This window comes from Lipophrys pholis (assembly GCF_963383615.2).
Source record: "Lipophrys pholis genome assembly, chromosome: 20".
Classification (NCBI taxonomy): Eukaryota; Metazoa; Chordata; class Actinopteri; order Blenniiformes; family Blenniidae; genus Lipophrys; species Lipophrys pholis.
In genome coordinates, this window is record NC_137648.1 from 18604704 (window position 1) to 18618333 (window position 13630).

Sequence of the window (13630 nt, forward strand, 5' to 3'; positions counted from 1 at the left end):
CGTGACACTCTGAGATCAGCTGGCCCAAACTGATCATTCACACCCTCAAAACGTGCATTTGGTCCCGTGACCTGACGCCACGAGAAGCCATTCCTCTCATGTCTGAGATGAGACAGAAAACACGTAAAAGAGAGGAAACCTGCTGCGTGTGATGAGTCCCGTCGAGAAAGATCCCAGTCAACTGAAGAGAAAAGAGAATTATACTTGAGTTCTTTCATGAAATTGCTTCATGAAAGCGGAACAAAAAAAAGCACACGTCTGCCTCGGTCGTCCAGATGCACTTTCAGGTGTGGCTAATTCTTCATCAGCCACATACTCACATTCTGTCCACATCGATGTATATTGCTTTTCTTTTTTTCTCCACACTGACGTTTGGTTCATGGTGTATTTTTACAGATTGTGAGATGTTGTGCACTCATTGTGTATTCCACCAGTTACAACAAAAAAAAAAGCTGTAGGAAGCTATTTTATGTGCAACTAGATTAACAAAACCCTTTGAAGGTTGATTAAGTTCTAATTATGACCAAAAACACGTTGACGCAATCCAATCAAGGCCGTCCGTCCATTGTTTTCTACTCTCAAAAGTTAATCCATCCATCTGTTCTCTATCCTACTTTATTTTTTTTAAATTTACTTTAACTTTTACTTTTACTTTTACTCAACCACCAGACGATGCAGATACGCCCTGGACAAGTTGCTAGTTCACCTCCTGGCAAAGACAAAAGCTTTGGGTCAATTAACACTTGGTTTAGAAGCAGCATGAAGTTTGAAAACAGTTCATGTACGCTCAATGTCTCAGGCGTTGTAGGCAAGTGTGAACGCGAGAATCAGATCTGGGTCACTTGATAAAAAAATCACATTTAGGAAGGGAATGCAATGTGACCTGAGCATCACGACTTGCAGCGTAAATGTGCTTAAAGAGAGAAATCCACACCTGTAAGAGTGGCGTCAACTCCAAACAGCTTCAGTTCTTGGGCCGCGCCAGGAAAAGCCGCAGTACTCCCCGAGGAAATCCCATAGGAACAGAAAGATGTTTGGACTTGAACCGATGATGTTCACGCTGCGAGGCGAGGGCGCGTCTTCTCTCATGAATCCTCCGACACAGCAGCATTTCTCACAATCATCCCGGAATCACACCTTTCCACTGGCTGCTCCCCAAGGAAAGCTCAATACACCGGAGACTTCACACCGTCAACGCTCCCGCGGCGCTGATCAGAGCATGTTCCACCACCGAAACACGCGTTTTGTGTGCGAGTCCGCAAACATGAAGTATTGTGATATAATGTATGGATTTTTCATTGATCGTTGCAGTTATGAGATTTTTCTTTTCCTGATTCAGGCATTAGTTGCTTGTTAGCCAGCTTGATTAATACGTGTTTAAATTATTCTTCTCAACAGTCATCATGTAGCCGAACTCAGCCGTTTTTGATGTAGACAGTTGATTTCCTTTGTTCAATAATAATAATAATAATAATAATAATAATAATATCACAGTTGTCATCACACAAAAATGCATGTATTGTGCTTAGTTCCCAACAATATGGAATCCCAATAATCAAATTTGATTTTTAAATTATAATATATTGCCTTGCTTGATTCAAAAACATCAAATCAAGGGTGTCAAATACATTTTTATTCGCGGGCCACATACAGTCAACTCCATTCTGAGAGGGCCAGACTGGTAAAATAGTGCCAATATAACTTTTCAATTTAAACTTCAATGTTTTTCCTTGTTGTGGCGCAGTATACAAGATGAAAATATTGATATTTTCACCCCCAAAAAAACAAAAAAACAATCACTGCAGAAAATTACTACAATCTCAACATAAAGCCCATTTTAGTGAAATCTTCTGGTGCAAAATGTCTAAATAACTTCTAAAGCCTTTACATTATGCATTCTTTTACAAACCAACTCTGACACCGTGGCTTTGAGGCTAATGCTATTAGCTTTCGTGCAGATATCTCATCTTCAGCTTCAGTGTTGTGTTCTGTCTGCTACTCTTAGTAAATGTTTTTTGTATTTTTTTAATGTGTTTCTTTGAAAAAAAAAATTCAATTTTCTTGGTGGTTTGGTCGGATTGGAGCCACTCGCGGCCTTGTTTTGGCCGCCAGGCCTCATGTTTGACACCCCTGTGTAAGATCATCCCTGCTAGTATATAGTATTGTCTACATTTAGAGTCGTCTCATCGCGATTTGTCTTCGTTGGTGCGACAGGTGAGCAACGGGACGGAGACGGCGAGCGGGCGGCATTCAGTCACGGTGGACGGTCAATCCCAGAACCAGCCGCCGGACGATCAAGATGGCTTCCATCAGGCCCAGAGACAGTACAACTCGCTGCCGCGGTGAGACGGCCTTCCTCTTCCTCCTCTTCCTCCTCACGATTCGTCACGTTCCTCCTGCCCTTTCTCGACCCACCCGTCTGACTTTTCTGATTTACTTCTCCACATATTCTCTTCTTTTAATCCTTTTAACTCTTTGCTTTGTTTCCGTATCTCTCATACTAACCCTCAAAGTCAGACGCCACGACGCCCGTCTCAACTCATCTGCAGAAACGATTCTTTGTGTGAAATCATTTAATGTGATCGCTCAGAATTGCCCAGCTGATATTCAACTTCATTAAGTCGACGACGACCCCCCCCCCCGCCCACAGGGCGAGTGGCGACTTTGTCCCCCAGCCTCAAACGCACTCGCCTTTTAACGACCAACAGCTAGAATATCGGCTTTTTGAAAGGGATTTTCTCTCGCCTCCCGCAGCTTCAGTTGCACTTTATCTCCTCCGTGCTCCCGACGAGATGCCAGTGAAGCTCAACGTGTCTTTCGTCTCGAGGCCGTGGTGCGCGAGACGCGATCGGTATCTCCGTCTGCACCCTTTACCATCGCTCTGAATCCACCACCCACACCAGAGGAAGAGAAATTCCACATTTCAGGCTTTACATACTTAAAAAAAAAGAAAGTCCCCCCCCCCCCCCCTCCGGGACACTCTCTCTGTCCGTTCGGTGACTGACAGGCGGGATTTAAAATTTGCTTTAAAATAAACATTATTGTTAAATATTTCCACATTGAAAACAATCTGCTAAGCCTCTTAGTATTATGAAACGTACAATATGTCCGAAAATTTATTTAAGTTTCACTCAGTGCCAGTTTAAACAAAGAAAGAACACGTAGGGTGTGTGTGTGTGTGTGTGTGTGTGTGTGTGTGTGTGTGTGTGTGTGTGTGTGTGTGTGTGTGTGTGTGTGTGTGTGTGTGTGTGTGTGTGTGTGTGTGTGTGTGTGTGTGTGTGTGTGTGTGTGTGTGCATGTGTATATTGGATTTGAGCGTGTGTGTGGTCTTTTCATTTTCTTGGCTGAAGTGAACTCTCCTGTGTTTCAGGCTGCACAAACAGCAATCATTCCTTCATCGTCATCCTCCTCCCTCCTTTTCTTTTTCCTTTTTTTTTTTTTTTTCTCCCTCCAAGCAGTCGATTAAAACATGTTCCTGTCCATGACTATAGATCCACCGTCCACATGGACACATAATCAATGTGTTGTGCATGAGGCAGGCTGATGTATGCATTCCCCTCCGAGGTGTTATCTCCTGAAGTCTCATGCGCCGTGACAGTTGCCTCCAGGCCTCGTCTGTCGCTCGGGGAAAGTTTGGCTAAAAACAAAGAAAGAAGAGCAGGCGAGGCCTTTGATATGATTCCTCTAATAATCTCGTAGCGTCTTTGAGCTCAGTTAGTGCGGCTTCTTGAGAACCCAGAAAACACCGCCGCTGCGCATGCCCACCACGATTGGAGTAAATCGTTCTTCTGCACATGCTCAGTTGATGGACAATTACAGCAATGGCGGCCTTCGTCGTGTCATGAGTCCCAGTCCACTTTCTCCTGGGCCTTGGTAGTTTAATAGTTGAGAGTCTCTGTAATCCCAATCCAACTTCATCGTCTGTTCATACGACTGTCTCTGTACGAATGTCTGTCACATATTATTCTCCGTGTGTGTGTGTGTGTGTGTGTGGTTTCATTACAAAACCGGCCAACAGCGCCCACTAGTGGCCCTATATACTAAATACATTGCTTTCAAAACGTGTCTGTGTAAATGCAAAACGTTTCTGAAACAAAAATTATACTTTTCCACTTACCAGAATGAAGAATTACCAGAATGTGGGTTTTTTTTTGTCAATGTGTAGAGTGCAATCATCAGCTTTCAATTAATTAGTGTGATGTGTGTTTGACAGTTTTTTCAGCATTTTTTTGTTGTTTCCGTGTGAATGGACATCATTTTCAAAATGTTGCCGTATAAACAAGAAACTTGTTTGGGAATGCCAAAATGATGCCTTTTCTCTTTGTGTAAATGGCGCCGATGGATTCTCACAGTCTCGACCACGTCTCCCCCTTAAAGGAGCCATGTTCCCCAATTAATAACCGCAATTACCTAAAACTCCAACCGCGAGCCTCCTCATCCCGTCGCTCCTCTTCCAAACAGGAAGTCTGAGCAAAAAAGAAAAGAAGAGGGGGGGCATTCCCTCTCATGGATAAAAAACCCGGGAAAAAAAAACCTAAAGAGGTTCCAGAAGAAGGCCCGCTAGCTGGTTATCTGATGACGGCCGGGCTTAGCCGGCTGTCTGGGATGTGAGGATTGGAGGAGCACTAATGAAGGCCTGTTGTCAGAGCGGGATTAGCGGTGACAGGCAGGGAAGGGCGAGTAAGAGAGGGGCCACGAGAGGGACGAGTGTTTTAGTAGGAAGGAGAGACCGCTGATTAGCCTGTAAGAGTCAGTTGCACGCAGAAACACACACACACACACACACACACACACACACACACACACTTATAAGATAAGGTTCTTAGCTGTGGCCTGCCAGTAGCGCTCCCCTCCACCCAATCCGCTGTCAGAATTCCTCTTCTACCATATAAAGAAAACATTATTCCCAGTTTGTAGTTTATTCCCACAATATGGGACCGAATGTTTCATCACCCATTGGATGCATTAGGGGCTTTTCACGAGTGTGTGTGTGTGTGTGTGTGTGTGTGTGTGTGTGTGTGTGTGTGTGTGTGTGTGTGTGTGTGTGTGTGTGTGTGTGTGTGTGTGTGTGTGTGTGTGTGTGTGTGTGTGTGTGTGTGTGTGAATCCAAGCCTCCTCCTCATAAACGCTGATTCTTCCCAGCTGTTTCTAAAGAAACACACAGCAGCCGCAGATTTCTTCACGAGCCAACTTCCTGGCTTTGTTTGTTATTTTCTGTCATTCTAAATTTACCCCACTCTTTGGCATGATGTACTCTCCCATCCTCTCCCTCCCCTAAAATGGAGCTAATCTACTTTGTGACTTATTCTGGTCACGGGAGCAGAGGTGATAAGAGAACTCGATTCCCCCCCCCTCCGTCCCGAAGCATCAATCACGATTACATTCCTGTGGAACAATGCCACGTCCGCCCTCTTCCTCGGCTGCAACCGAAGACTCGTCACAAAAAAAACACAAAACCTTGACGATCACCTCAAAGCACCGCAGATCGCAGCCTCATGCAAGAACAAGCGGCTCGCTCCCTACCGAGCGGTGCTGGCTGGGTGTAAACGCGTGGCGGCCCGCTCAGACAGCGTGAGCCCCGATACAGAGCATGTGGTGGGGCTCGCCTCGCAGTCGGTCCCTACGTCTGCCCCTTCGCCATTTCGCCTGGTTCTCACACGCAGCGGCACGAGACCCAGAGTGTTTGCGTCGTGAAGCCCATCGAGCCCGGGCGCTTTATGCCACACGCGTAGAAGCAAGCAACGTTGCAACTGATGAACCCCATGACATGACAACCTTTCAAGTAAGAATGTGTTGATTTTTCATTACTGAAAAGGTTTTGAAAACGATGTTCTTTTACACGGAAAGGGCAGAAATGCTGAAAATGATGTAGTGAGCCTGCCAGGCCACTGGTTGGAGCTGTTGTTTGTTTTGGTATTGAAACTCCACGCATGCACGCAGAGAACAATACATGATAAATATTAACAAAAGGCAGAGTGTCTAAGTTTATCTTCCTTCTGCTCTCCCTTTCATTATGGAATTTGAAAACGTTTGTTTGATCTGGTATGACATGGTATGGTACCTGTCTTTATTTTGAACATTTAAAAAAAACAATAAAAATGCAATTCAAAGACAATGATACAACCTGTTAGTACCAACAAAAATATGAGCACAGAGACCAAAACATGGTAAATAAATCCAATATTAATATTATTAATACACCAATCATATTACTCATGAATTGTAATAATAATGTATACTTAGTTATTTGAAAAGGAATGGGGAGAAGCAATATATTGTTTGTTTTTTACTGTGAAAATGAATGACATCAAACTAAACTAAAAATAAAATTTATTTAAAAAACTAACAGTCCATGGATGTTTGGATGGACAGAAAATGAAGTTGCATTGTTCCTCCTGGTGACTCATTTTCAAAAACTTCCGTTTCCAGTGCTGACTCTAAAATGCAACAGAGTTTTCAACAGTTTTCTGTTTTCACTAGAAAACCGTCTGTATCCGTGGCCTTGGCCGCGTTTAAGCATCAAGACTGAGATGATGCAGCTGGTTGCTTAAAGACGCGATGAGATTATGAGAGGAATTCATATCAACGGGCCTCGCCTTCTTTTCTTCTTTTTTTTTTGTTTGTTTTGGACCTGACTTTTCCCCGGGCGAGAGACGGGAGACTTGAGTAAACTGTCACGTCGCATGAGAAGAGAATGCATGCATCAGCCTGCCTCATACACAACATATTGATTATGTGTCCATGTGGACGGTGGAGCTACAGTCAGGGACCACAAGAAGCTTTCATTAGGGACGCAGTAATTATGGGATCCTTACAAAAAGTTTGTTTCACAAAATAAAGCTGGACTAAAAGCCAAGAAAAACATTTTTTTTTATTTTTTTTTTTATGTTTGCGCCGCATGTTGGCTCCCAGGAGCAAGGTTTAGAAGCTCTACTTGTTATCACCGCAGCACTTACACCGCTGGGCTCTAATGGTTTTCCAGAGTCGCTGTGTTTCCTCGCTTCCTCACAGCAGCGGTGGGTTATTTATTGGAGGACGTAAGAAGTTGCTTTCACCACGTTGCTGAAAAGTGAGCCGCTTGTGTCATCGAGTCGTCGAGACGAGGAGCGAAAAGTTTGCTGAAGGAAAACCAGCTGCACAAAGATCTTGTGCTCGCTGAACCTCGCCTGTTGCTTCTCTGACATCGAAGCTGCACCGGCAAACTGCAAATCCAAATATAGAGAACTTGGAGTTTTAAATGGTATCCAAGTCCAAGCGGACATGTCTGAGTTGATTTAAGCTGTTTCAGCGCTACAACAACATTCCAGGGACTTGTTCTTAGTGTCTGTGTGGTGTGCTTTGGCCTCAGATTTGAATCTCCAGCTGCTTTTCACTTATTAAGACCTGAAGGAATAGTTGGGGGATTTTCTCTCCGGATCTGAATTCGACGGTCACAAAAGCACATACTACACCAAAACCATTCGACGGCCTTCGGCTCGGAGACACACAGATACTCTCAATTAGTAATGAAAGGACAGAATGTTCCCTCGATGTGTCCTTCCATCGATCTTCTACAACATTCAGGGCTGCAAGTTTACACAAGCTGATCCAAGCCGACGAAGGGCAAAGGCAGCGTGCGCGCTGGACGGGTCACCGCAGAGTTCCGTTCACCGGTTAACCTCATATGTATGTCTTGAAATTGTGGTAGGAAATTGAAAAACGGTCCAAGGATGAGACAGATTAAGGCCCCTTTAACATGGCAATGTTTTAAAGGGGCCATATGATGTAAAATTCACTTTCTAAAGGGTTTCCAACAATAATAATCATCCCCATACCTGGAATGACGCCCCAGAAGTGAAGAAAGTCCGTCCTCTCTCTCCCTGGCTTGTTTCAGTTTTTAAAAAGTGTGTTGCTCCAACCAGCCAATCAGAAATCAAACCCTATATAGTGTCATCGGGGGTTTAGCCAATCCCAATCAAGGTAGCCCCTCCCTTTGACTCCTCCCACAGTTAGGCAGCTCTGCTCTGGCACATGGCACCACAAGAGGAAGTACTTCCTCCTCTTCCCAAGATGGGCATGTGTGGGTGGAGCCAGTCCAGCTCACACAGACACAGCAGATTCTGAATGCAGCTCCGATGGTCCAAGATTCAAATGGGGGAAAATCATGAAAATCTGGATTTGGTTATGCAACAAAAGTTTTGGGTTTTCACTCAAAAGCGTGTAAATGGTGCCTTAAAAAAAAAAAAAAAGAAGCCATTGGTATCGGATTGCAAGCGAATCGTCAAACAGATTTGATGGGAAGGAGGAGAAAACGCACAGACTGCAGGAGAAGAGGCGTTTAATGTTCCCATATGGACGTAAGTACAGTGAGAAAAGGAGGGAAGCTCAATGCAGCACAGTAGGTCTTTTCCTTGTCAGAACCAATTTAGCGCCGCGTACAAAACAAGAATTCGAATCTGCTCCACTATTTTGAAGGTCATGAACGAAACAATAAGCAGCCCGTTGTGTCTTCCATCAGCTCCTCTAAGCTTCTCTGGAATGAGAAGACATCGCAGGTGTTTGGACCTAAAAGCATGCCGGGCCTATTTTTATATTATTTTTTTCATTATTTTCCTTCTCTGCGGTCTTGCGCTGTGATTTCAAAAGCCTTTTAAGCACACAGCGGGTCAGCGAGGTGTGAATGGGATTTCTCCTAGCACCCTGAGCGCAGAGGACACTGTCGCAGGTCTCCCATCGCACGTCAGCCTTAATGGATCCCAAGAATGGCGGCGCAGACCTCACACTTTAGCCAAAGACGCGGCAGTTTCCGACAGCGGGGTCTAGTTCTGAAGGAGGAATAGCGCGGCTGGTGAAAACACACACGTACCCTCGTCTGTATGTGAGATAATACGCGTGCATGCTTGGCAGGCGGGCTGGAGATGTGTAGCAGGCGAGCGGCGCTGCGAGGCCTGCCATTACTCCGTCTGGTGCTGTAAGTGCAGCCGTCTGCGTCTCCAAAAAGGAGTTAAACGCATGAAAGCAGCCATTTTTCTCAGGGAGGTTTTAACGTTTGTGTTTGTTTACAATGTGGAACTAATAGTCCTGTGGGCGGTTCTGGCTTCCACCATTTGTTTCCTGTCTTTTCATGTCTCGGTCTTTATGTCACCGGATTCAGTGTAATCGTGCGGCAGGCTTAACCAGATCCCTCTTCTCCACACTCATGTTGCTTTCAGTATTTTAAGTGAATACTGCTGCCAACCCCCCACCCCCCCAACCCCCCCACCCCTCTCTCTTTTAATCTCGCAAAATGTGAAAATGGATGCATTCTTAGCTGAAGTGCAGTTTCTTTTCAAGTCCTCTTCAAAAGCACTGACCCAGGGGCAACTGGGGACAAAAATATGATTTTTTTTTCCTCCAAGCAGGATGAACAGCTTTTTGCTTCTCTTGAGTTTGTTAAGGTGACTCGCTCAGCACCACACTTGACATTTTGACGTCTCTGTGTTCAGGCAACCTCGTAAGCACTCGAGCTCCGTGTCCCAGGACTCGTGGGACAAGACGTACGCCCCGGCGGAGGGGTTCCAGGCGTCCAAAGAGAATCCCCGCCACTCTGCTGCCGCTGCCGCGGGCCAGGGGTCCCGCAACGGCTACCTGGGCACGTCCAGCTTCAACGCCCGCGTCCTCCTGGAGACCCAGGAGCTGCTGAGGCAGGAGCAGAGACGCAGGGAGCAGGAGGCCAACAGATCCAGGCCGCTGCCCTCTCCGTCCGACGCCCCCGCCCCCGCTGACACCAACAACCACACGCCGGCCCCGCCTCAGACCAAGGGCCCCTACAGGCAGGACGTCCCCCCGTCGCCGTCGCAGCTTGCCAAGCTCAGCAGGCTTCACGGCTCAGAGAAAGGAAGGATGTTTTATTCCCCCGACAGTCGGACTGATCCAAACAAGCACTAACAGATGACAGAGGGCAGTGAGTCGGATCCGTGTTTTGTTTTTTTTTTCTTTTGTTTTTTTTATAAAATACTGAAATATAAAGATTTTATGGGACTTTTGAAATGTTAATATTTAAAAACAAATTTTTTTTATTTTTTTTTTTTTAAATGGAATCTTTTTGTTTTTATATATCAACAAGAAATAATCTGGGATGTACTTCGTTTACCCGTTTACCCTTGTGACCACCTGTGTATATAAGTGCCTTTAAATCCATCGACTGTTCATGTTTTGTACCCACTAAATAATGTGTTGAAAGCTTGGTAGGTTTGACATGAAAGGTGGAATAACAAACAGCAAATGATAAAATGTTAAATAACTGCAGTTCTCCTCATGACCGAGGAACGTTAAGCTCATCGGCACTTCAAACTGTTGAGTATTTGGGATTCAGACATACGTCAGGCCCCAGGTGAGAAAAGAAACTTCCGTTGCAGTCTCCATGTAAACCGGAGAAAAAAGCTACTTTTCAGTGTCATGACTCCCAGTCCATATTCTCCTGCGAATTGTTGATACACCCACTAGTGGCCCAACATTAAAACTACAGCGTTTTCAGCGTTTCTTCCATTTCCACATAAACGGACATCATTTTTGAAATGTTACAGTGTAAATGAAAAGAAAAGGTGAAAACGATACGTTTTGTTGTGTAAACAGTCCGGATCTTTGCTTGAAATGAGATCTGTGGCTAACGCATATCCTGAGAGGAAATAGAGCGTCTCAAATTTTTTCTAAAAAAAGATTCTTGGGGATGCCATTTAGCGCAATGGCGTGTTTCTTGTGCGTATCGTCCTTCTTCTGGATTCGCCACTTTAATGCATCAACAAACTCCGTATGTCAGAGACATAGTGTAACTCCAAATCATCAAATAAAGTTGACAACCGAGCAGTCGTGTAGTTTGCTAGGCTAGCAGTAGCCTCTAATTTACAATGACTGTACTTAATATTAAAAAAAAATAAAATAAAATGTATTGTTAAATTGATGATCATCAGTAACAAAATGTAATATTCTGTACAACACAGATCTTCCTCGCAATGATCCAAAAATCCAAGTTAACTAGTAGCATCACCTGGTGTCAATCAACACTCATTTAGAACTTTTTTTATATTTGACTTTGGCTATTTTGGATTAAAATGACTTTACTTCAGTGTGTGTGGGTAAAATCCCATAATCCAACTGTGCCAGCCCATAAAGTCTTGACGATTGGCTTAGTCGACTTCTGACCAACATAAGACGGATTAACCCGGCACTTTTTAAAAAAATGTCTGCACTCACACTTTTAACTCATCTCGTGTGCTTGTGTACCACCCGGGTTCTCAGTCAGAACCACACTCCTCTCGACGTTTTCGTTCACAGGAAGCCGCTATTGACCGAGACGCTGTGTGTGAGAGTTTGAATGTTAAGGAGGCTGAACTGTGGAGAAAAAATACCCATCCCCCCTCTTGTTTTTGTTTCGGATACTGCACTTTAGCCCAAATGCATACCCCCCCCCCCCCTCATATATTCAGTATGATAATCCCGAATTCTCTTTTCCTCTCTGCTGGCTGCTTTATCTTATCCTTCTCGCATTGTCGCCCGACCATACGCCGCTCTCTCTGGAGGAAAACAGGCTTTGGATCTCCTCTATTCCAACCCCTTCTCCACCCAATGGGAATCCAGTGGTGCAAAAAAAAAAAAAAGAATGGGGTCACGTCTGGGTTATTAATTAATGTGCATTCATTAAACATGCATGTAGCCCCCACCCCCCACCCCTTTGTGTGTGTCTGTTGTCGTAGAGAGAGACGCACAGAGAAAACGACGACCTTGCCAGCGTCGACCTGGCCTTGGCCTCACCTGGAGCGGTTTGGCTGTAAACCAGAGGCGCTTTGGCCTGTAGGTGTCGCCGCTGAATATTTCATGGAGGTGGTTCACACGGGGAAACCGCACGGGCCGCTGCAGCGGGCGGCCTCGGCAAGGGACAGACGGTCTGCCGGGGCCACGTACAATAGAGCTGATTTTGTTTTCCTCTGTGATTGCGTTCATTGATGGAGAAGCTCTCCGGAGCGTTCAGTCAATGATTAGCGGAAGTATTTTCGAAAGTGCTTGTGTAGGAGTGCGTGTATAACACACATATATGAGTGTATTTGTGAGCTGTCGGACTTTAATCATTTATTAAACTGTAATTTCTCCTTTAGCTAATATATTGTTCGGTCTTTTTTTTTCTCTCTGAATGGACTCAAGTGAATGTTGATTTCGGGTGATTTTCGGTTTCCGTTCCTTCTTGTCTCAAGCAGTGTTTATTCTGCCCCTGGTGTTAACTGGAAAAGTTTTAAAAACCAGACTTTGGATAGGGTTGAGAATACATTTCTGGGGTGCTTTTGGTTTTTTGGTGATGCAGCTACGTCCGGTGGCACGGTGGAACAGTGGCCAAGAGGTGGGTTGGCACCAGTTAGTTTGAAAGACGGATGAATCAATCAACGCATGAATCAAGTTCCAGCAGCAGTTCGGGTGAATGTTAGTGGTTAGTGAAAGCAGTACAAACCTGCGAAAAGTAGTCAGTTGTCTTTATCTCCTCACAAAGCTGGATACTCAGAGAAAACAGGTTCGGCAGGTTTACAGGAAGCTGTGGTGAAAACACGAGGAGTCGAGCGAGCTTCTTCTCGCACACTTCATCGGAACGGTCGCAGCAACGCGATACGCTGCTTTGTGATGAATGTTTCCTTAATGGACTCTTAACAGAACCTCGTGGAAACCGACCCGCGCAGACGTCTGGAGGCCACTTTGCGAACCGAATGGTTTTCCGCACAGTCGGTAGACGATACGAGAAGCGATCTCTGAAGCCAAGTGAAGGCGAACGTTTTGAAAAGGAAACCTCTTTTTGTTTGAGCCTACCTTAGAGACGTGGCTACAGCGAATAAGAGAAGGAGCATAAATGTGCTTTTAAAGCATATAAAGCACAGTGCAATGCAAAACGCAGTTGCTCGACATCCATCCTCAAATCCTCAGTTGATTCTGATTTCATATCATGATAGAGACTTGTGACTTGTGACCGCCGCATCACGATAGTAGTATATAGTTCCTCTGCACACGCGCCAGCAGATGGAAAAGACCAGCAATGTTTCTTCCAGAGTGTCGTCTGTCTGTACGAATGTCTGTGTCCTCGCCATTGTCCCCCGAAGCACATTTGTGTTGTGGTTTCGTTCCGAAAACAACCAACGGCGCCAACTTGTGTCTTGGCACGCCATGGATCCTACCGTTTCCATGTAAACGGACATCGTTTTCAAAAATGTCGCCGTGTAAACGGGAAACTTTTCTAAAACGATGCGTTTTCACTTGAAAAGTTGAACTTGAAACCACGTCTGCTTTCTTGAACTCGTATATAGGCGGAACGATTCTTTTCTCCACCGAAAAGCCCAAAGAGTATAAAGATATTACAACGGCTGCGACCGGGGTGCCTGCAGTCTTCCGATGCCAAGGACAGTGGTGCTTCCGTCACAAAGTGTGCTTGGTGAGGACTCCGCGTGGCGGCCGTTACTGACGATGTGTGAATCTGACTAATAATGTAAAGCGTGTGAAGGTGAAGACTACTGATGCAATAGACTCAAATCAGGAAAGTCCAGTTAACTTTGTTGACCAATAATGTCATCAAAACTTTATACATTAACCACCTTGTAAAACCTGCCCAAATGTAATAATTTGGACCATTTTATTTATT

At 45.0% G+C, this 13630-nt stretch overlaps 1 protein-coding gene across 1 annotated transcript in view; it reads left to right on the forward strand.

Annotated features, from left to right (window-relative positions):
* The window catches only part of LOC308125596 (partitioning defective 3 homolog), a gene marked incomplete at its 5' end in the record, with an annotated part of 413756 nt that extends 402879 nt beyond the window's left edge, over positions 1-10877 (forward strand). The window contains 2 exons of the mRNA XM_080489471.1: positions 2215-2342; positions 9465-10877. Of these exons, the coding sequence (XP_080345597.1) occupies positions 2215-2342; positions 9465-9906 (570 nt within the window). The 3' untranslated portion in view covers positions 9907-10877. The remainder of the gene's footprint in view (positions 1-2214; positions 2343-9464) is intronic.
* Positions 10878-13630: the final 2753 nt, after the last annotated feature.